The sequence below is a fragment of the Aptenodytes forsteri genome, unplaced genomic scaffold (genome assembly GCF_000699145.1).
Source record: "Aptenodytes forsteri isolate BGI_AS27 unplaced genomic scaffold, ASM69914v1 Scaffold149, whole genome shotgun sequence".
In the NCBI taxonomy this organism is placed as follows: domain Eukaryota; kingdom Metazoa; phylum Chordata; class Aves; order Sphenisciformes; family Spheniscidae; genus Aptenodytes; species Aptenodytes forsteri.
Genome location: NW_008795560.1, coordinates 1,007,660 through 1,028,565, shown reverse-complemented (window position 1 = coordinate 1,028,565; position 20,906 = coordinate 1,007,660). Strand labels below are relative to the sequence as shown.

At 36.1% G+C, this 20,906-nt stretch overlaps 1 protein-coding gene across 2 annotated transcripts; it reads right to left on the bottom strand.

The window, feature by feature from the left end:
• Positions 1-750: 750 nt before the first annotated feature.
• On the bottom strand, positions 751-19,073 carry LOC103901337 (translocating chain-associated membrane protein 1-like 1). 2 transcript variants are annotated; one of them, XM_009282210.1, is made up of 11 exons: positions 18,857-19,073; positions 13,627-13,687; positions 11,097-11,215; positions 10,029-10,145; positions 9,886-9,944; positions 8,995-9,079; positions 8,605-8,675; positions 8,330-8,434; positions 6,038-6,181; positions 4,992-5,152; positions 751-1,821 (listed from the first exon to the last, which is right to left on the bottom strand). In XM_009282210.1, the coding sequence occupies exons 1-11, from the start codon at positions 18,974-18,976 to the stop codon at positions 1,748-1,750; spliced, it is 1,116 nt and encodes a 371-aa protein (XP_009280485.1). In that variant the 5' UTR covers positions 18,977-19,073; the 3' UTR covers positions 751-1,747. The 2 variants fall into 2 exon arrangements, with proteins under 2 accessions (XP_009280485.1, XP_009280486.1); XM_009282211.1 differs by lacking the exon at positions 6,038-6,181.
• Positions 19,074-20,906: the final 1,833 nt, after the last annotated feature.

The following is a 20,906-nucleotide window of genomic DNA, read 5'->3' as shown; positions in this document are numbered from 1 at the left end:
GCTCGGGGACTGGCTGGGCATTGGTTGGCGGGTGGTGAGCAATTGCACTGTGCATCACTTGCTTTGTATATTCTTATTATTCTTAGTATTTTATTTCAATCATTAAACTGTTTTTATCTCAACCCACAAGTTTTCTCACTTCTACTCTTCCGATTCTCTCCCCCATCCCACCAGGGGCAGCGGGCGTGAGTGAGCAGTTGTGTGGTGCTCAGTTGCCACCTGAGGTTAAACAATAACAGCACCTAAACCACTGTCTGGATTCACTTTTGAAAGCCTGGTAACTTAGCTGTGCACAAATTGAAATCTACAGGGATTGTAAACTTACAGTTGCAGTATACATCAAAGAACACATTGTCTTGTGAGCAGCATGCTGAGAAATACTTGAATGCTAAGCAAATCTCACCCAAACTGCTCAAAAGATGATACTTTTATCAAACGAGGCATTCATTATTATACAAGTTTATTAAAAATATTAGCAAATGTATTCTAGTTCCATGGTAAACATTTTCAGTAGAAATGTATAGGCTTACGTGAATTAATGTAAGATTCCTACAATCTCTTTGCACAGAGAGAAAGTTAGGGCTCATAAGAAAGTGAGTTCATGAAACTTATCCAACATTGAGATACCAGCCTCAGATCTATGAGGGTTACTTACAAAAATACTATTAATCTTTTTATAATATAATCATATTAATATTAAAATCATATCCAGATAAAGCGTTCACATAAAGAGCAAATTAATACCTTCATAGACATAAAACCCTTGAGCGAGACTAAAATAAATCATTATCTACAGGTTAAGAAAGAAAGAAAAAAGCCTTTAGGTTATGCTTGGTGAAACATTCATTGCAATATTGTTTGAGCACCTCCCTTGAACATCTTCTGAGTCAACTCAGAAGTTTAAGACATGTCAGTTATAAATTAAAGGAAAAAAAAAAACAGCTGAAGAAAAAAAAAATCTCGTACATGTGATTGCAAGCATGAAATACTGGCTCTTTAGAAATATTTGGAAGTTTTGGTTTTTATTTCAAAAGACCTAAGATTATACTACAGATTAATTGGCTACTTTTCTTCCCCCCGCCCCTGCCCCATACAAGACAGTACAATCCACTGCAAAATCCAACAGGCAGTCTAGCATTTTTCCCAAGGCACACAATTTGCATCTTTACTAAACGTTAGTCTCACCTTTATACTGAAAGAAGATTAGTGATGTCCTGTCAGAATTTGCCCTCTCTAAAGCTGTAATTTTTAAAGAGAAATCAGGTATAGAACATTTTTGCTTTTTTACCAGGCTACTTCAGATATACCTCTTACTCCATATAAGACGAATAAAGAAAAAGTTCTTGGGGAGGGAAGAGAAGGGGAAACAGACAGACATGGTAAGATCTTTTTGGTACAGAACTTTGATTTTGTAAAAACAAATGAATAGACAGATAACTTAGATTTAGACAGTCTTCTGAAGTGTCTGTAATGCAAATATTACAGAAATGTAATAACTTCTGATCACAGAACCAGAAGTTCATCTGTTTTCATTGTTAAAGCTAAGTGAAATTTGGAGGTGACTACTGGGTTAAGGTAGATCAAAGATGATCTTGTCATAAATATAAGGTTATTAACAAAAATATTTAAAAAATATAACCTGATAGTGTCCATTGAAAAAATAAGATCCAAATAATATCTCTGCAGTGCCAATTTTTTAAGTCACAGTCTTCTGTCAAATGTTGTCTTCTGATACTAGCTTGTATTCTCATACTGGTTTTGATTTTCTTATTCTTGGTGATGCTCCACCTTCTAATTTTGCTGCTCCATTGACAAAGTTAGCTGTAATTTTAAATTAAAGTATAGTAAACAAACAATTTTGCTTCACATGAAAAAAATACAGAAACTAGACCAGGAAAATGTTTAAAAAAAATATCAAAAAAGCTTAAGTATTTGCTTCAGTCAAAATTAACTTGGAGTTAGGTACGTAAAATGTTTAAGAACTTTGACTGTACAAAGTTGATATGAACAGGAATCAGACAAAATCAGACAAAAGTTGCTTCTAAGTCTAGCCTCCTATCTCCAGGAGCGACAGATGCTTCATGAAGAGTATTAAAAATAGGGCAACCTACCAACATAATTTCTTTCAGGTTCCAGGGGAACTTTAGTGACTTCCTGAGGTCTACCTTGCATTTAGACCATTGTTTTATTAGCCACTGACAGACTGAACCCCAGGAATTAAATCTCAATCCATATTTTTGCAGAAATTACTTCTACAAGTTATCTGTATTTTATATCCTTCTTGTGTTAGTTTTAAACATGCCACTACATTAAAATTGTCTATTCCTATGTCATGAGAAATAGCAAACAGTAATTTGCTATTTGCCTGCTCAAAATAACTTAAGGTTTTAGAACTCTATGGTGTCTCCTATCAGACATTTTTTGAGCTAGGTGGTAGTTAGTCTCTCCCCTTACCATCACCTTTTTCCTGTATCTTTCTGGCAATATTCCAAGTCTTTTCAGATGGGGTCATCGACATGGCATACAATTTTTGGGATGTAGGTACACACACAGATTTATACAACGGATGGTACATTCTAGCTGAGGGGTTTCCTGGGTTTTTTTGTGGGGTTTTTTGTTTGTTTTTTGATTTTTTTTTTTTTATTGCAACAAGGAATTGACCTGATGTTTGCAGGAAAAAACCCCCACTGATTTAAAAATCTTTCATGAGACAAATGCTAGTTTGAAGTCCATTGTTGCATATGTATAAACTATGTTTCTTTTTCTCCTCCCTCCCTAATATGCATTACTTTGAGTAGCTTAGAAATTTAGGAATTGCATTGCAAATTAGGAATTTGCCATTTTTTTTACTTATTCCATGTTTGCAAGATCTTTCTGCAACTCTCTGCTGTAAGAAATTCGGAATAATTTTGTTTTATTTGTAGACTTTGTTTATTTATGAACATGTCAGCACAGAAACTTGTTGGGCCCCATTGGTAAGCTCTCTTCAGAGTGCCAGTTGACCATTCTTATATTTTGCACAATTACTAATTAACTAAGTATTCATCAATGTCTCTTCTTCTGTGACATCTTAGTTTAACCAGTATCTTAGTTTAGTAATTCTCCATTATTTCTAAAGTCATTTTTACTGATTCCTTAGGATTTTTTTTCCTATTATACAGCATACTTAGTATTACACCAGTAAGGCATGTGCTATCCTAGACAGTCTTCCATTTCACACTTAATACCTTTGTGTCTCATTAGCTTAAGAAGATCAGGCCACAGCACAAAGAGAAGTTGCAACAGGACAGATGGAACAAAGCAGTATATGAAGGATTTATGGCACACTTAACTTCTAGTCCTTCTTTTGCCAATCAAATCTGAACTTGATTATTTTGGCTACATAACTCTCCACACCTATCCACCTCAAATATTCTTTTCCTATACTGTTGGGATCCTATGAAAACCATGCCTAACCACTGTACAGACACATTAACTGCAAACAAGTCCGAATTCTCATCTTAAGAGGTGGGGGCAAGAGGAGTCTGTTTAGCTTCAAGTAGACTAAAGAAATGACTTACGGCTAATGCCTGCAACTAAACCACTGGCTTCAGCGGAACCCAAGCTCTCCTTCAAAATATTTCTACAAGTGTGAATATTTTTGCAATTAGAAATAAGATAAAGTGATAAACAACGTACAACATCTTTCCACATATGCAGTCAGAGAGTTATAATGCCTGTGCTAGTCTTTGCTTTGCCCAATTGAAGCAAACGTGAAGTCAAACTACAGTATCACTTCTGCTATTCCAAACTGTAATCATCTTGGGAACTTAAGAATTGCACTAATTTCATAAAACAATAAATAACTTCATTGCTTTTCTGTATCTGGAAAGGAGAGAAGGATCTGCAAGACTGGAGAAAGAAAAAAGAAAAAAAAAGCATCTGCAGCTACATTCAGAGCAGAAAGGCTGCTCTGGAATGATAAAGAAAAACAATGTTATGAGCACCATTATGGTCTAGAACCATAATGATAATCTTGAATAATCTTGAATCTTTCAATAATCTTGAAACCATTCCACTTGGTTTCAACTAATGCTGACTCAGCTAGTAATCTCTGAATGCAAAGAGCTTCAACCCCTCTTGGTAGAAACTAACACATAAAGATCAATTTCAGAAAGACAGCCAGCCTGTGGTAAAATTCAAAAAAACCTGCAATTTTCAAAGCTCTACCCAAATCTCAGAAGCAATTCCCAATCTTTCATACATAACTCTATCCAGTGTTTTATATATATGCTAACAGGAATATGAAATTTCACTCTACTGAATCTTCATAACTCCCATTTAACTAATTTAATTGATATAAGATTGGAATTTGGAAATTATACAACGTCATTTAATCAAAAGCCTTTCTCCATTAGTTGTCCTTTGCCAGCTACTATGATGTTCCTTTGGAGTTCTTTTTCAGTGGGTTTGATGTTCTTTACATGATGTGTCTTTATATAGAAGAACAAACAAACTTAATTTTAATGGTCTGAAACATAATAAAAGCAAAGTTTATGAAATACAGTAGGGTGTATGGATGATACTTTTTTTTTTTCTGATGTTAAATAAAAAAATTTTTAGCAGCATTGTAAAAGAATGATTTAAAACAGAAAGAAAACCCTGGAATCATTAAGCCCAGTTTCATGAAATATTCCTTGCATTTAGATTAACATAGAGTTCAGTGAATAATCCTGAAGATTACCCAGGGCTAACACTTAATACAGTTAGCACTCTGTGTGCTATCTGTTAGCAATATGGAATTAGAGAAGAACATGTCCTAATGTCTGAAGAAGCTATAATATTATCTATATTCTCTGCATGTCAAAAGACAGATGTGTTTGCTCTTTTACAGAAAGGAAATAAGATGATAAGATGTGTTTGCTCTTTTACAGAAAGGAAAGATAAGATAATACATCTGGTATAAAAACATTTGGCCTAGAAACAACTTTAAAAAACATTACGCCACTGACCTCTGTTTGGTTCCTTTTTTATTCGTTTGTTCTTTGTGTTAGTTATTTTTTTCTTTGGAATCTGGTTCTTAACATGCTCTCTCCATTTCTTCAGCTGAAAATTTATAAATTTCCACATCATCCAGGCCTGTGTTAGACAAACAGCACCCAGGCAGCCAATCCTAATAAGATTTGAGATTTTGGAGACAGTTAGATAAAAGTTTCAGTTAACCATTAATAGACTGCAAATCTGTACCTATTTTATTTTTCCTCCGAAAGTCTACTATTGAAACAATTAAAATCTTCATACCATGGGAAACAAGATGTATCAGGCGGCTTTACCCAAGACAAGGTGTGTCACACAAGAAGTGAATGGAAATCGTATGTAAGTATATTGCTAGGAGCAATCATGTTTATCAAGGAGTTATGACCACAGCTTTCAATGGCTGATAGGAAATTGTGTCATTGAGGCCCCTTCTGCCAAGCAATCTATGAATGAGAAATCACGTAGATTCAAAATCCCTCCCACACACTTGATTACAGGCATTAATTTATAAGGGTGAATGTTAAAGTGATGAGCTTATGCTGAAAAAGTAATAAAATTTTAAAATTAACAAGCAAGAATAAAAGATATACAAAAAATATTTTAGGAAGGCACCAAACAAATAATTAGTTAAAAAATTATGGGTATTATATTGCCAAATGATATTATGTCTGGTATAGACATAGGGGGAAAAAGAAAAGTTTAAAGAGAGGATTATCCCAAGCGTTTTTGAGAACTATCCAAACAATTACTATAATATAATAATATAATTTAACAATTAATTTTTAAAAAGTTTCTTTTTTCTTTCTTTTTTTTTCCTATTTCCCATAAATTCTGTTCAACTACTTTTGTGAAAAGAAGATAGAAAAGAGAACAAAATGTCCCTTCCCTTAAATACTCAAAAGGAAAACATCAGCCGGGGAAATTCTTCAAAAAAACACATTATCATCCTGGATTGTTTTATTAAAAGATATTTTGAAATGCCACATTATACAAGCATGAATGTCTACTAGCCTTGTTATACCTCACAGGGAGTACATTGAAGTTTCCATCCGCTATGGAAAAACCTGGATTCTCTACTCTTGCCAGACCAAATCCAAATGTGAGGACAGATAAAGTTAGGGTCAAAAGACGCACCATTATGAAAAGTAAAGCCCAAATGGTAAATCTGAAAACAAAATAATGAAATTAATGTGCTTTCTCCTTTTAGTCCATTTCCTTTCAATAAAGTCAAACGTACAAAGAACTTTTCATTAAAATTCTCTCAGCAATGATAGGGAAATGTCCACAGAAGGGACAAATAATTACAGAAAAACTTGGTCATCTGAAACCACTCGGTCCTGCCTCATTACACAATCTTTTGACTAGAAAGCACAATGAAGTAAAAAGATGCATCTCAAGTTGGCATTCATGCTGTAAGCCATTTATAAGTAATGGTGATGCTATAAAGCCAGAAAGCTGATTCTAAAGGTATAATATACATTTAAACAGTTGGAAGATCAAGACAATATATGTAATTTTTAACAGCCAGAGGTTTATAGGACAAGAGAAGGTAACCAGATAGCTAATAAATAACAAATGACAATTATTTCACTTTCTAGCTAACAGAGAAAGATGCCATCCTGCAGACTTTCAGCATCTAGAAGTTTTTACTATAGGATGTGGCAAAAAAAAAACCCCAAAACCCTGAAGAACAGTTTTATTAAGCTGACAATAATTAATTTAGAAAATTGGTATTATTACTGCCATTACATAAAGATTTCTACAGGAAAAAGACTTCATATTGTGTGACTGATGAATGAATTAAAGACAACACTACCAATGTGAAAAAAGTATCTTTCAAAAATTTCCATTAAAAAAAAAAAAAAAATCAGCTTGTTTGACTGATTTCAAACTTAAAGAAAACATACTTCAAATCTCTCACAGTATAAGCAAGACTGCTTAAAAAGCAACTCTCTTCACAGCCGCCTCCAAAAAAAGATTTTGAGAAAAAGCTACAATGTCTGGATGTAGAATTGTAAGAAGAAACAAATTCTGAGCTAGGAAAAATACCTAGTATTTGACATTGCGTTGTTTCTACAGTTTACATTATAAGTACTACATGTAATAGAAATAAAATGCCCCAAACACTTCTGCAATTCATCAGCTATGAAAACCAATTTCCATTTCCAGTTATTTAAACTATGGTAATATTGCACATGGGATAACTGATTTCCAGCCCAAGAAAGACATAGTTGCTTATTTGACCATTAGAGTCAGGAAAATATGTTCTCCTAATCGGTATATTTAGCCTTCATGCTTTTGGATGGCATATAATGAAAAGCAGATAAGCTCATAGCTCCAAAAACCCCTCAATTAAATATGACATACAAGTGAAAGATAAGCTTTTTCCCACTTTCCCTATTTACATCAGTAAACATTTATTTTTTGCAAAGAACATTCAGCATACCTATTTAAAATGTTAGCTTTAAGGAGCAACGCAAATGAATCTTGTGAAAAGACCAGAAAGAGCAGCAGCATTACACTGCCTCAAGGGAGGCTGCCTATATATAAGGGATTGCATGAAAGCAAGCAAGGCATTCATGATAATCTCTTCCAGCTGAGCAGTCACTCAGAAAAGGAAGAAAGAATAAGAGACAAGAACACATAAATGGGACAAGGCTGCTTTATTCAAACTGGAACCTCCAAAAGTCTTTGCATTCAAGTGGTGAAACGTATCCAATCCTTCCTAGCATGCCTCATGGTTAAGTATCTCAGTTCCTCATCTCCTTCCATTCTCAAATGCATTACTTTTATACCCATTAATTCTCAGAATAGTTGAGAATCTTACTCAAGAGATGTATAAGTGAAGACATCTTATCAACTACACATTTTGAGACATTACCTTCTCTGCTGTATAGTTACTTCCCTTTCTCACCTTACCAAAAGGAGAGAGACCTGCAAGAACTCACAAGGAATGCTGCTTTTACTACTTCTTCAGTTAACTGTTTTTAAAAACAAGTGTCCCTACATACAAACATTTATGAACATTTAAGCAAACAGGCAACTTACAGAATCAGAAGCCAATACATAGATATCCGAGATGGGACTTTAGCAAAAAGCTTCACCAAAACCTTATGATGATGATCATGAAGTGGTTTATTTGCTTTCTTGACTCTATGTAATGACAATGACTTGCTTGTGAATTCAAAGCAGGTAATAGTGGCCATTGAACAAGTGATGTTTGCTATCTGAGTACTTTTACATACATGCAAATCCATTTATACGCGATTAGTAAGCAAAGTTCTGAATTTTAATTAATATATGCAAGACTTACCCTTTTTGCTTGTTTTCATCACTGAAGTAGAAGAGACGTGAGGCATGAAAAATGAGTTCCACTAAATAGTGAGGTACCATCAGAATTAGCCCCAAATGCTGCAAACTATAAAACAGAAAAGTTAGAAATTTTAATGAAATTATGAAGAAAATGGATCTATCTATTCGAAATGGACATGCAAATACTTACTTTAATATAGGCACCAGAGTAGAAATTTTAATGAAATTATGAAGAAAATGGATCTATCTATTCGAAATGGACATGCAAATACTTACTTTAATATATAGGCACCAGAGATATGAGCAATGTAAAGGCAAATATAACATAGCTGCCTTGGAATATCTTCCTAAAATTAGAGAAATTATAATAAATGCTGTTACAGATTAACCATTTTGTCCAAAGAAAAAATCGTATCATTCATTAGGTTTGATTATTTTTCACGCTACTGCATAGATTTCTGGAAAGACTATCTGAATCAAAAACTACAGACCATCTGGACTATATTAGATAGGAAATGCAAGCAATTAAAATATAAAAACAGTATATAAATAACTGAATGTACAAATGTGAATATGTAGATATCTATATAGTTAATATAAACAAAAATATTAATAAGTGGAAAGAATAGGTATTTAATTAACTGTACTGACAGCTTCTCTCCATACCTTTCGGATCTTTTGGAAGTATAGCTCTGGCAGTGCATGAAGCCAATAGGCTATCTGGCAAATATAGAAGAATTTTACCTGAAATCTAAACAATAATTCAGGTTAAGAAAACACAAGATGATACGTTTTCAACCTTTCAACATGAGATACAAGATTTTATTTCATTATCTTAAATTAATTCATTCTGACTCATTATAGTTTATGATTCCTAAATCACAGGAACCACAAATACAAGCCAACTCTGTGGTGACAGTTTTTTTGAATTAGCATCCATAATCTTCTTGATAGCAAGTTCTGAATCACCTTTTGAGACGGTAGCAAAGAAAAAACCCACCAAAAAACCTAACACACAGAAACAGTTTATCCTGTGAGCAGTGGAACTCCCTTCCTAAAAAGTGCGTATTATCCCCCTTCCCTCTATCACACTTGCCGGAGAAAAATGGGGCGCGTGGGGACAGACAAACAACACAATTTTGTAAGTCATCTTAATTAAAATTTTTTTTTTTTTTTTAAATCAAGCTATAAATCCCCTCTAATTTTAAAATTCAGTCTCCAACAAACATGTTTCTTTAGTGTGAAACAGTTCAGCAGTCCTACTATGTCCTGTCTTGCAAACGCTTTCACTTTAAGTCAGCTACCATGGTTAAATTAAAGAAAATTAAGAACACAGGGAAGTATCTCTTGGATAGATGTTCAATTCATCAAAAACTACCTTTGGATAAAACAGCTGGCAGTTTTCAAACAGAAGAAAGTATTTTCATCTAGTTGTTATTCTTATAAGGTACCAGTGTCACTACTTAGTGACATTAGTGGTTCCCTAAAATTTGGGGTGGTTAAATATTCAGTGATTAGAAGTACCAGATATTTTCAAATTGAAAACAGAACACTTACATCATACGAGAATGGGGATAATCCTTCCAGAGTGAGGTTGGGTTCATCATAAATTCTTCCTAAGAAAAAGGCCATTGATTTAAGGACGTTCTTAATACTTCAAGTCAATTTTTTAAGTAAAAACAGCAAATAGAGTGACTTACTGTATTCAAAATACTTGCTCCCCATAAAAATGAAAACAAGTAGAAAAATGCTAGCTGTCCCGATTCATTGAATTTGCTGTGCTTTGTTTTTGACAAATGCAGACGTCTATTAATTTTCTAGAAACAAAAAGCAGATCAATAAATGTAATTTCTAAACCAAGAAAGCTATTTGGGAGTTAGTGTTCATGCCTGAATTTTTTTAATTTTTTTTTTTTTTTTTTCTTCCCAAATCTCCCATTCCTCAATCAAAATTCATAGCTCCCACCATTTAAGACCTCGATCAGCACTTTGTATGACAATTAGCTTCAATAAGACTTGCCACTATGGTAAAGTTCACAAGGAAAATATTCAGATAATGTATTCAGACAGTTTTTTCCCCCCATAATCAGAGTTATATTGATAAGTTTTTCAAATCTCTTTGCACACTGAAAAACCATTTGAGCTTCTGTGGCTCAGATGACCTGTTTGTGACGACATTTAATACCATTCAATAAAAGCCATTGTGAAGACCATCTATAACAAATTCATTTTACTTTGCAACTGAGTTGGTGTAAAAGAGCACACAAGTTTGAGCTCCCTCTTTGAGGCGAAGTTTAGCTGACAAACAGAAATCCACCACTGCAATAATTTTCATTTTTGATCTGAATATATCTTACGAATCTAACGCAGCAGACCTCGTTCGCAGATATTTTGAGTACAGCATGAACATTTAATGTCTGTTTTTACAGAAAAGTATAAATTATATTGATTGAAAGAAAGATTCAGTGGTTTGTAACATTAATAAATTGAGGAAATATCACTATAAAAGTATCACAGAATCATTTAGGTTGGAAAAGACCCTTAAGATCATCGAGTCCAACCGTTAACCTAGCACTGCCAAGGCCACCACTAAACGAAGGTCTATTTGCATTTTTGTCAGAGAACAGAAGGATTGATCATAACAGGGCTTTTAAATGCTAAACCATTCCTTTTACCATGGCTTACACTTACCTTGAAGAAAAACTGTTAACAACTGATGGCTACAAATAACGTTTATAAAAGTAAATTATATCCCAGTAATAAACTTACATCTAATATGTACTCCTGGATGACAGCATGCAGATTAATAGCTACGAGCATGTAGAAGAAGATTGTGGCAATGTCTTTTGGACCATAGTCATAAAAATGAAATTGCTCACTGTTGTCATCTAAAAAAAAAAAGATACAAAACCAAAACCCCTGTATTTTTACATTCTTATGAAGGAGTACTCTGTGCAACTGAGAAAGGGCAGCAGTGACCATTGTTCTTGGAAGTTATGTTAAATTGACACAGGATACGAGTCATAAGTGTTACATTTTTTAAAATTACTTTTTATGCCCGATTAGATAATTCAGATCTTCTTTTCCTTCAATACAATGATATAGTTATAAGCCTAGAACGAAGTATTGAGAGCAGTATACACTGAGCTGTAGCTTCAATCCATTTCTTTCATCTAGGCCATCAAAAAAGAAAAAAAAAAAGAAAGAGGGGAAAAAACGCAAAACCAACACACCAACGCTCTATCCTCTATACTTTGGTAGAGACCAAACGAGATTCCATCTTAAGAAGCATGACTATATGTAGGAAAAAAGAAACTATACAGTGAGGATAGTATCCCTAGTAGTTCAACACATTGGTAAGTAACAACTGCCCCAGAATTAGTAATATGTTCCTATAAATCAAAAACAAAATTGAAAAAAAAAAATTCACACTGTTAGAAAAATACTTCAGATGTTTGTATTTACCATGTTTAAGTGTGGGAGAACTTAGAAATGAAATTCAATTAAAAAAGCATGTATCGGGAGCAGCAGACCTAAGGAAGCCTGATTCTATAGGGATGTCTCTCCTTTGGCCCACAAACACCCATTACAACAACCTCACTTTTCTTTATGCATCTGAGACACTGCAATGGTAAAGAAAGAACTTGTACTACAACTAATCAAGAGCAACGCTCATCCTGATTCACAGGCTAGCATGTCTAACATTTACATTCTTCTGCTTTCACTTAAGAGAGGGCATTAATTTGGATGTCTCTTATCTATACAGCCGCCACTTTTCATAAACATCAAGGAATTTTGTTATCTTTAAGTTTTCCACCCTTTATCAAACTCTGTTTGTGTTGTCCAAATGCAAAACAGCAGAAATACAGACATCAAACAACTTTTTCCTAAACGAAACTAGGCTAGAAGGTGTCAAGGAAGCAATTACTGCTTCCTGTAACATGAATGGTACATTAAGGTCCTAACGCACAGGACATCCATGTAACTCCAAGTGTCAGATGTCCTACTTCTATATTTGAAAACAGCTTGTGATATAATCAGTGAAAAAGTAATTGCATAGCAAATGCTATTTTTGCCTGGTCCCTAGCATTGTTTTTCAAAATGGACCTTCACTAGTAATATATTCATTGTTTTCAGAGGGCCAGAGTTGAGACCTCAAAATTGCTTGTGCAGAACTCATCCACACCTCCTATTAAAACTAAAGGAAGCTATACCTTGTTCATTCCATTGTATGTATGTATATATACACATACATACACATGCATGCAACAAACACTATGAAGAAGTCACATCACAGGCATCTTGGTAACTGACACATGGATTTTACTTTTGTCTCCGCCATAGGAGATTTCTACTTGATGCTGCTCAAATACCAGTAAAACAGAAGTCCCCTGACTGTGTACACCTCAAGTGTTCAACATTAAACATCTCAGGAAACATTTGCAAAAAGTGATACATATTCACTACTGCAAGCAAAGTTGATCAATGCATTATTTTGAACATATTAAATGCAGTCAGAGTGATACATTATTTGGAATGGTCGCAGCACAGAGATCTCAAGTGTGGAAGTCAAGATTAGAACAAAAGTCATAGATTTTGCTAATTTCTCTGGACCTTAGTTCTTCATCTGGAATAATTCTACCACAGTACCTATTTTTTCCAAAATATCATGCAGATTAATTCCTGGAAAGAATTGAAAGTTATCAATACTATTAAGAAAAATTGTTATCAAATAAGGAAATTCCACTAGCTGCTTACCACTCTTGTATATAGTACAGCAGGTAGAAAAGATTAAAAATAGGAAATATCTTTGGGGGAAGAAAGAATCAGAACTTTCTCCCTTTGTTATTTAAAAGCATGATTGAATCAGCAACATCAGTTACTTGAGAATAATAATGTGATATTTTTTAAATATAAACCACAAAGCCATTACTAATGACATAAGAAATCATGAATAAGCAACAGATATATAGACGATTACCAAAATATTGTATTACCTCATAACTGCTGTTGATTGTATCAAAAAATGGAAAGAATGCATGCTTTTCACATTAAAACACAAGTTAGCAGCAGTGTTAACTATGGGAAAAATAACCCAGTATTATTCACAAGCAACAGAGAAAACAGTAGAATGTTTCAGTGAATATTGTATTAGTAAATCCAAAAGCAGACAAATATGAGAGTTCTACGATATTATAAAAGTGAAGTGAATTGAAGTCTTGAGGGAGGAAAAAAAGTGATTTTTAATAGTTGAGCTCTTGCATTACAAGAAAAAAAAATAGATTTGGTTTAATCTCACCAATGGTATAGGTGACATTGTACTGCACAGCAATAAAGATGATGGCGTACTTGGCTGGGACCTGAAATTCAAAAAGAAACAAGGAAAAAGTATCAGATTTTTCAAGCAAGCTAGACTGTAAACACCCAAAACTAGAAGATTATGCCATCAACAAACGTTCTCCCACACATGATTTAAATCAAAGAGGTCCTGAAAGTGTTATTCATCTCCCACAAATGTGGAGGCTCACCCTGTTGCAAATCCTTTAACATTTGCTGCATAGGGTCAGGACTTGAATTATGTCCTTTTAGCTAAGCATCAAATTACTCACTGTTTACTAAATAACATTTTAAAGTGTTTAGAAGTGTAAATGGCTTTCATTTATTTCAAAAGCTAAATGACTCTGTAAATTAATTCAGATGGAAAGTTTCACCTAACTTTGCAATATATTCAAAAAAGCAATGTTCTGGGTAAGTGTCCATATAAATAAATAGAATATTCAAAACATCATAGTAGAATTATAAGATTCATCAATTTCTTGTATGATAAATCAGACATTTTCTAAAAATTACAGTACAATCAAAGTAACCAATGGTATGCTTTTATGTTACTTTTCCTCCAGTGGCAAAATTAGGTAAAAAAAATCCACAAACCCCCCCCAACACTTTCAGCCATCCCTACCTCCTCAAAATGTCTTCCCATTCCCATGCTCCAGCATATTTAGCCCCTAGCTGTAACAATGGAACTGTTTATAATGTGGATTACTGTATGACCCTACAACCAAGTGATAAGGTAAATATGTTTGCTTAGTTTATTTGAAAACATATCATCTGGTTTGCACAACTTCAAAAACAAACAGCTGCGCTGATGTAACTGAAACAGTGGTAAGCTATAACACAGGGATATAAGTGGAAGGGGGGGGAACCCCAAAACTTGGTTCCTTTGCTGCAAAAACATGCAATGTGGAATTACATCCTACACTGCCAATAGCAAATACATTTATTATGTTTGCAAGCACTCAGTTATCTAGTTCATAAATCAGAGAAGTACAACAGGCATAATCTGAAAACTGATGTAAAAAAAAAAACCCAAATCTTTCATGTATCTTTTATGCTTTCTCTTAAACTGATCTTCATAGATGTGAAACAAAGGAATATGAACTAAAAAAAGAAAGCTATTTTCCTCAGATGTCACACCATCTAATTTCTGAAAGTGTAACTAAGAACATTCAGGAGTATATAAAACAAGGATTAATTTATCCAGCTACAAAGTAAGCAAGAGGCACAACAATGCAAGAGAAGATCACAAAGTAAGCAAGAGGCACAACAATGCAAAAGAAGATTCTCTGTAGCAAGAAAAGGGAGGAGAAAGCAAATCGCTTCAGTACACTGGGAGTGCACCTGTGAAATTAAGCAGTAGAGGAGTCGTAATACTGAAAAGTGCTTTTAAGAGGAATTCTCATTAAGGAAAACAAAAGTACCAATTTTTCTGGCACACAAAATTGACTTTCAGACACTGTGGTTCTGTGAACAATTTAACCTTTCGTAAGCCAGCACTACCATCAAAAAAGGAGCAATCCTGCCTTTCTCTTTACTGCCAGTTGCTTTCTGTCTCTGTCCCACACTTGTGCCATCAAAAGTAGTGGTGTGGTGAATTGGACAGGAAAATTACATAAGTTAAAACTGACCCAGCAAAACAGGAGGGAAGAGAAAACCCTATTAATCTTAACACAGATGAATTTCCTAATATTCTGCACTGCCTAGCTACAGAAGTTCTTTTGTGTGCTTGATGGGGAGAATAAGCAGCCGGAGCATCAATACCAACTTAAAATGTCCATGGAATAAGAGTGTGAAAAATTCATCGCCAACTGCTCCTGGAAAGACCAGGAAGATATAGATAGTTACATAGGTATCAATGTCCTCAGCACCTAATTAAAACAAACATGCTTGCTTTCACTAAGTCATTGCTCAGAACCCACAGCAACAGTCTCCCTTGTAGAAGGGCATTCAGACAGCACCACATAACTTCAAGCAGACCCCTTCATTAGGGAGCTTTCCCGAGAATAAGCTTTTTTTTTAACGCTCTTCAGGAGAAGAGGGTGGTAAGAATCTTTGCTAGAGCCCAGCAAGTTAGCTTTGCTGTTTGTCCGTGAAGCACACAACATAATACTACAAGCATTTCACTCTGCTGGAAGTATGGGAGCCCCATTAAGTAGTATTCTGTAGTAAGATAGCCACAGATACAAGGATGATGTAAATTGTTCTAGGAGGAAAGAAATTGTATGAAACACTCTGAGGTGATACTAGAAGCTTAAAAAAACCCCATAAATACTAAAAGAAAGGTTTCTTTAGAAGACAAGGCACACTGTTGTCAAGAAAAGGAGTAGGACTGGGCATATAAAAGACTATAAATATTCTCGGAGAAGGAAGAAGAATGAAAATAACAGTTAACACACTAAAATTTAACTGCCGCTTTTCAGTATGTTATAATCAGAGTGAATCTCCCTACACACATATATTGACCTCATAATAATCAGCAAAGTTAAGGTATGAGAAAGTACAATTAAGGTCAATAAACAACCTTATGTATAAGAATTCACCTTAAAGAAATTCTTATAATTGTATTTGTGACATTCTAATGTTCATTCTAATTTTAACATACTTATTGTTTTTTGGATGGTCTCATGGATATAGGCAATTGAATGCCACCTAGAAAAGAAAACCCTGTATTTACTATAGTACTATGTCAGCCCAAGCAAATCATTCAATAGGTAGTCAACTGTGAAAAGTTTCATTTACCCATTCTTTAGCTTATTAGTGTGTAACCTATGGTACCATAGGCTAGATTTGGAAATCTGTCATTGCATCTGAAATCACAGTGAGTATAAATGCTGTGAAAAGCACTGATAAAAAAAAAAAGTTGCCCTTCAGTGCTTCAAACTTAAAACCCCAAAATAATTTCACTTTAATACGGAGAGAAAATCAAGACCAAAAGAAAATAGCCATAACAGCTAAGTAGGCAAGTTCGGTAACACTTACGAAGCACTCAATATAGAATCATAATAAGCATCACCAGAAGTTACTGGAAAAACATCAGTAGTTTTGTTTGTTTGGCAGACCGGATTACCCATTATAAAGATGGTATAAGACCTAGACAGTGACCAACAGAAATATAGATTTCATTCAAATAACTCCAGCATGTTTTTCTGCAGTGAATGAGGCAGAGGTGTAATACAGAGGTCTAACCTGTTCCTCTGCATAATAAATGAAAGGTGTCTCAATCAAAAAAGTAATTTTTGTCTCAAAAAGGAGATGCAGATGTTTAAATTATACAATAAAAAGTATAGTAGTATATATTCAAACAAGCACAATAAAAACATATCACAAGCTACGCTAGAGTCTAGTCTGCATTTGAACTTTTAGAATTATGCTGACTAGAAATGAGATAATTTGCTAATTATCCTTGGGTGTAACTAACATTAAGTCACTCTTTTTCCTCTAAAAGAAATCACCTTCATCAAAATAATAATGCTCACCCCAGGGGAGCTGCACAGTCCCTTCCCATACCTGTAGAATTACAAAAATACAACTTCCATGGTGTATACAAAGCCTTAATTAAGACAAACGGAATTCAGAGATGGAACTCCAGAAGACATACTTGTTTTTAACAGCAAAAAGACACAGAGCAATGTCTTTTTAAAAGTACCATATATAAGATACATAAAAAGTTCCATTTGGGATCCCAAACTGGATTTACTTTATCCCAGGTGCAGACATTTACTTTCTTTCTTAAAGCCTTTATCACCTGAGTTGTCAAGCCCCTAGCTATTTTTTTATCCCAAGATTGAGTTCTGCATTTAATATATTTACTTTTATGACCTACTCCTCCATAGATAACACAACTTCTTACACCTCAACACTGCATTTGTCCACCATTTAGAAGGAAATTATCTGACCTGCTTTCTCTACTCTATTTCTGTCCAGTATCCTTAATGTTTTCAGAAGTGGGTCAAGATATATATGTTAAAAAAACCAAACTGAACACCTACATGTAAGTATTTTATCTCAGAATTTAAGAGTATTTGTAATTTAAAAATGCTCTGATTTTTAATCTTATCCAACTGATGGGAAATGTTAAAATATTTAAGTATTTAAGTTGTAATAACAATAATATTTCAGTAAAGTATTTAAGCTGTCTATCCAGAATTTAAACTCTATTTACCAAGGCTTATCCCATACTCAACACTGACATAAAATATTCATGTAGCAACACACACACGGCTTTTGTCTCAAAAGTGGGAAAAAGATGCCCAAGAGAGATGCCTAATCCATCACCCCAGAAACTAATAAGCAGCTTGCACATGGAAACAAACTTTACGATAACTTTCAAATACAAAGGGAAAGAGGAATTCAGAAGTTAGGCTAAGACTGTCTAATCCCACATTTTTCTTCAGATTATCCATCGCTAGGGAGCTGAGCCAACGACAGCAATAGACTGAGCAGCGGTGCAAAAGTGTGACTAGCAGTTTTTAACTACCATCTGGTCAAGCATGCTCAAAACAACAGAGACTGTCTGAAACCCTCTTTATAACAACGTTCCTAACTGCTTTACCACGTGGACTTTTGAACAGAGGGGGTAAAAAAAAAAAAGAAAAAAATAAATAGACACAACAAAGAGACATAAAACGACTCTGCTTTAAGCAAGGGGGCCTGAGGAGCTTTATAATTCGGGAGACTGGAACCGAGTAAAAGGGAGCTTATGGGAGGGTGGTAGGAATGAAACATAGGCAGAGACGAAGGAAAACCGGACGAAAAAAGAAAAGAGCAGCAATCTGACAGAAGAGGATAAGATAGAAGGTTGCATAGTGAGAGTGGGAGCTGGCAAAGACAACTCGGTAGAGAAGGCACTGGGAGTCTGTGAGCTGAGGCAGGACAGAGAGAAGTAAACTTGCTGCACTCGGAAGACAGCCGAGACGCGGAGAGGAGGGCGCCCGAGCAGGGTGCCGCGGATTTAGGCCTCGGGGTGGAGAAGAAACAGGGACATAACCCTGCAGGGAAGAAGGGAAAAGGCAGACGGAGCCGGAGGGGGTGGGGCAGAGCTGCTTGGCAGCGAGGCTGAAGCGAGCGGGAGGGATGTACTGGGGAGACTCCAGAGCGGGAAGCCAAGGGCGCCGCGGCTGCCCCACAGCAGGACCAGGTGCTGCTCGACTCGGCAACCACCGGCCCCCTCGCCCCCTCGCCCCGCCCAGTACCTCAAACATGAGCCCTAGCAGGAGGCCCATCACCAGGCAGGATGCGGTATCCGCATGGTTCTGAATGACGAACTCGTGGCTTAGCACCGCCGGGCTCTTGTTTTTCCGGCGGAGCCCCATAGCGGTGACAGCTCCCAGGCCTGAGCAGCCCCGCCGAGGGGAGTGGCACCTCTCCCCGCTCCTCAACAGCCCTCACCTCACGCACGGTAAACACCACCGGCCCAAAAGGCTCACCCCCTTCCGAGTTTCGGCCAATCACACTTAAGAGCGTTTATGATTAGCAATCCTGGCAACTAATCGTTAGGCGGTCTGGAAGAAGGCGGTGCTTCGGGGGCAGTTGAGCACTTGCGGCGGGAGACGGAGTCCAATATGAGTGACACGGAATCCTACCAATCCCATATGCGGGGGGGGTGGGGATAGCTCAGAAGGCCGCTGCGGAGCTTAGTGGGTGGGGTTTGGTTCGAGCCGGAGGCGGGCTGGGCGCTGAGGAGGTTCCCGCCGGCACGGGCTCAGCGGAGCGAGCGCCTTTGGTTCGGTTCGGTTCGGTCCGGTCTGGCTTCTGTGGAGGCTGTGCTCGCCGCAGCTCCAGTGGCGGCCAGGTAGCTCTGTTCTTGTAAAGCCTATGAGGCACGTTGGTCGGTCCGCTCTCCTCACGAGTCCCAGGATTGCGGCCCGCCGAGGTGGTGGGAAGCGGCTCCTCATCATCCCTCTCTAGAGTTGAGCCATGCTCCCTCACCTACGGCTAGACAAAAGCGGAAAAGCTGTTGAGAAACTCCCTTTTTCTTTTTTCCCCATTAAAATGGAGAGAAAGGGGATTCAGAGTGCTTTGAAGTCCTAAAAATGTGGACGCTTGGCTATCTGCTGGCCCTAGCTGGAATTCAGGGGGAAAACCATACCAATTTATCAAAAAAATGTCAATGAAGGGTGAAGGCCAGAGGGTGGCATGTCATCCCAGAGAACAGGGTTGGAAGAGAAAGTAAGAATTGGGTTCCATCTGGCAACCGGGTGTCTCCCCTGCTGTACCGAGTGTAGCCTCAGCTGATTCCTGTGAGGACAGGATCCGACCGGATCCAGTTGCCAAAGAAGACCTAAAATTCAGTTCAGCTGTAAAGTAGTTTTACTACCTGTTGATTATTAAATATTTAATGCTCACTGAAACTATTTTTTAGTATGCCTGAATTTGCTTTCTGTTAAACATTCTGCTTAGTTGTTGAGTTTGGCTATGCTTGTACTCCTTTTCCCACCCTTATTTTGAGTTTCAGGCTAATGTATTCAGAAACTGTATTTTACATTTGAAATTAATAATTGCTTACAGAGCACAGGTGCTATTTGGGGCATTCATTTGGGAAGCAACTGCCATGCATGTTCTTTTTCTCAGCTGAAAAGAGGAATTAAAAATAAAATACTTGTAGTAAGTTGTTTACTGGCTTGAATCACGGCTGATTTTTTTAATGAAAAAAGAAACAATAAAATTGAAAGAATTACATAATTGTTTAGCATAATTGCTGTTTCTCTTTTCTTTTTTTAAAGCTACAAAAATAATCCTGACTGAGAATTAACTGTGACTCAAAACAGTTTCGTTTCTTCCTGGAACACATTAGAGAAAGGGGCAAGTAACACTGAATAGGAATGGAAACCAAGAAACAGGAACTTGAATGTCATTTTGTAACCCAGAATATACTAATCTGATACAATTTATGCCATTCTTTTTTACCACATCAGAGTGAGCAAGATAGTTTAGATTTTTATTGGCTGGGAATATGGTTTTCTAGAAGATCCCTAGTGTAGGGCTTTAAGAATTGTTCTGTATTTGTATAGCTTCGACTTTTGTAGCTTTGCAGATAATTTTACTTTCAGCATAAATTTCAGCTTTTATACTTGCTTAAGTTCCAAACAAGTAACATTGAGTTTTTATTCTGAAACAAAACTAAAGCAATTTAGGAGCAGATAACTTCTATGATTTGTTACTTGCTTACATAGATGCATGCTTTCTTTAGGACAAGGTAAGATTTAATACATTACTCAAATTTAAGATTCATATAATCTAGTA

What these genes read in the sequence shown, in the direction of transcription:
- LOC103901337 (XM_009282210.1), bottom strand. Translation starts at nt 18,976, where the DNA reads ATGGGGCTCCGCCGGAAAAACAAGAGCCCGGCGGTGCTAAGCCACGAG. An exon ending in GATGAAAACAAGCAAAAAGG is followed by an intron (nt 6,182 to 8,329) that starts GTAAGTCTTGCA and finishes TTTTGTTTTCAG; the next exon opens with ATTTACCATTTGGGCTTTAC. An exon ending in TTCAATGTACTCCCTGTGAG is followed by an intron (nt 5,153 to 6,037) that starts GTATAACAAGGC and finishes AAATCTTATTAG; the next exon opens with GATTGGCTGCCTGGGTGCTG.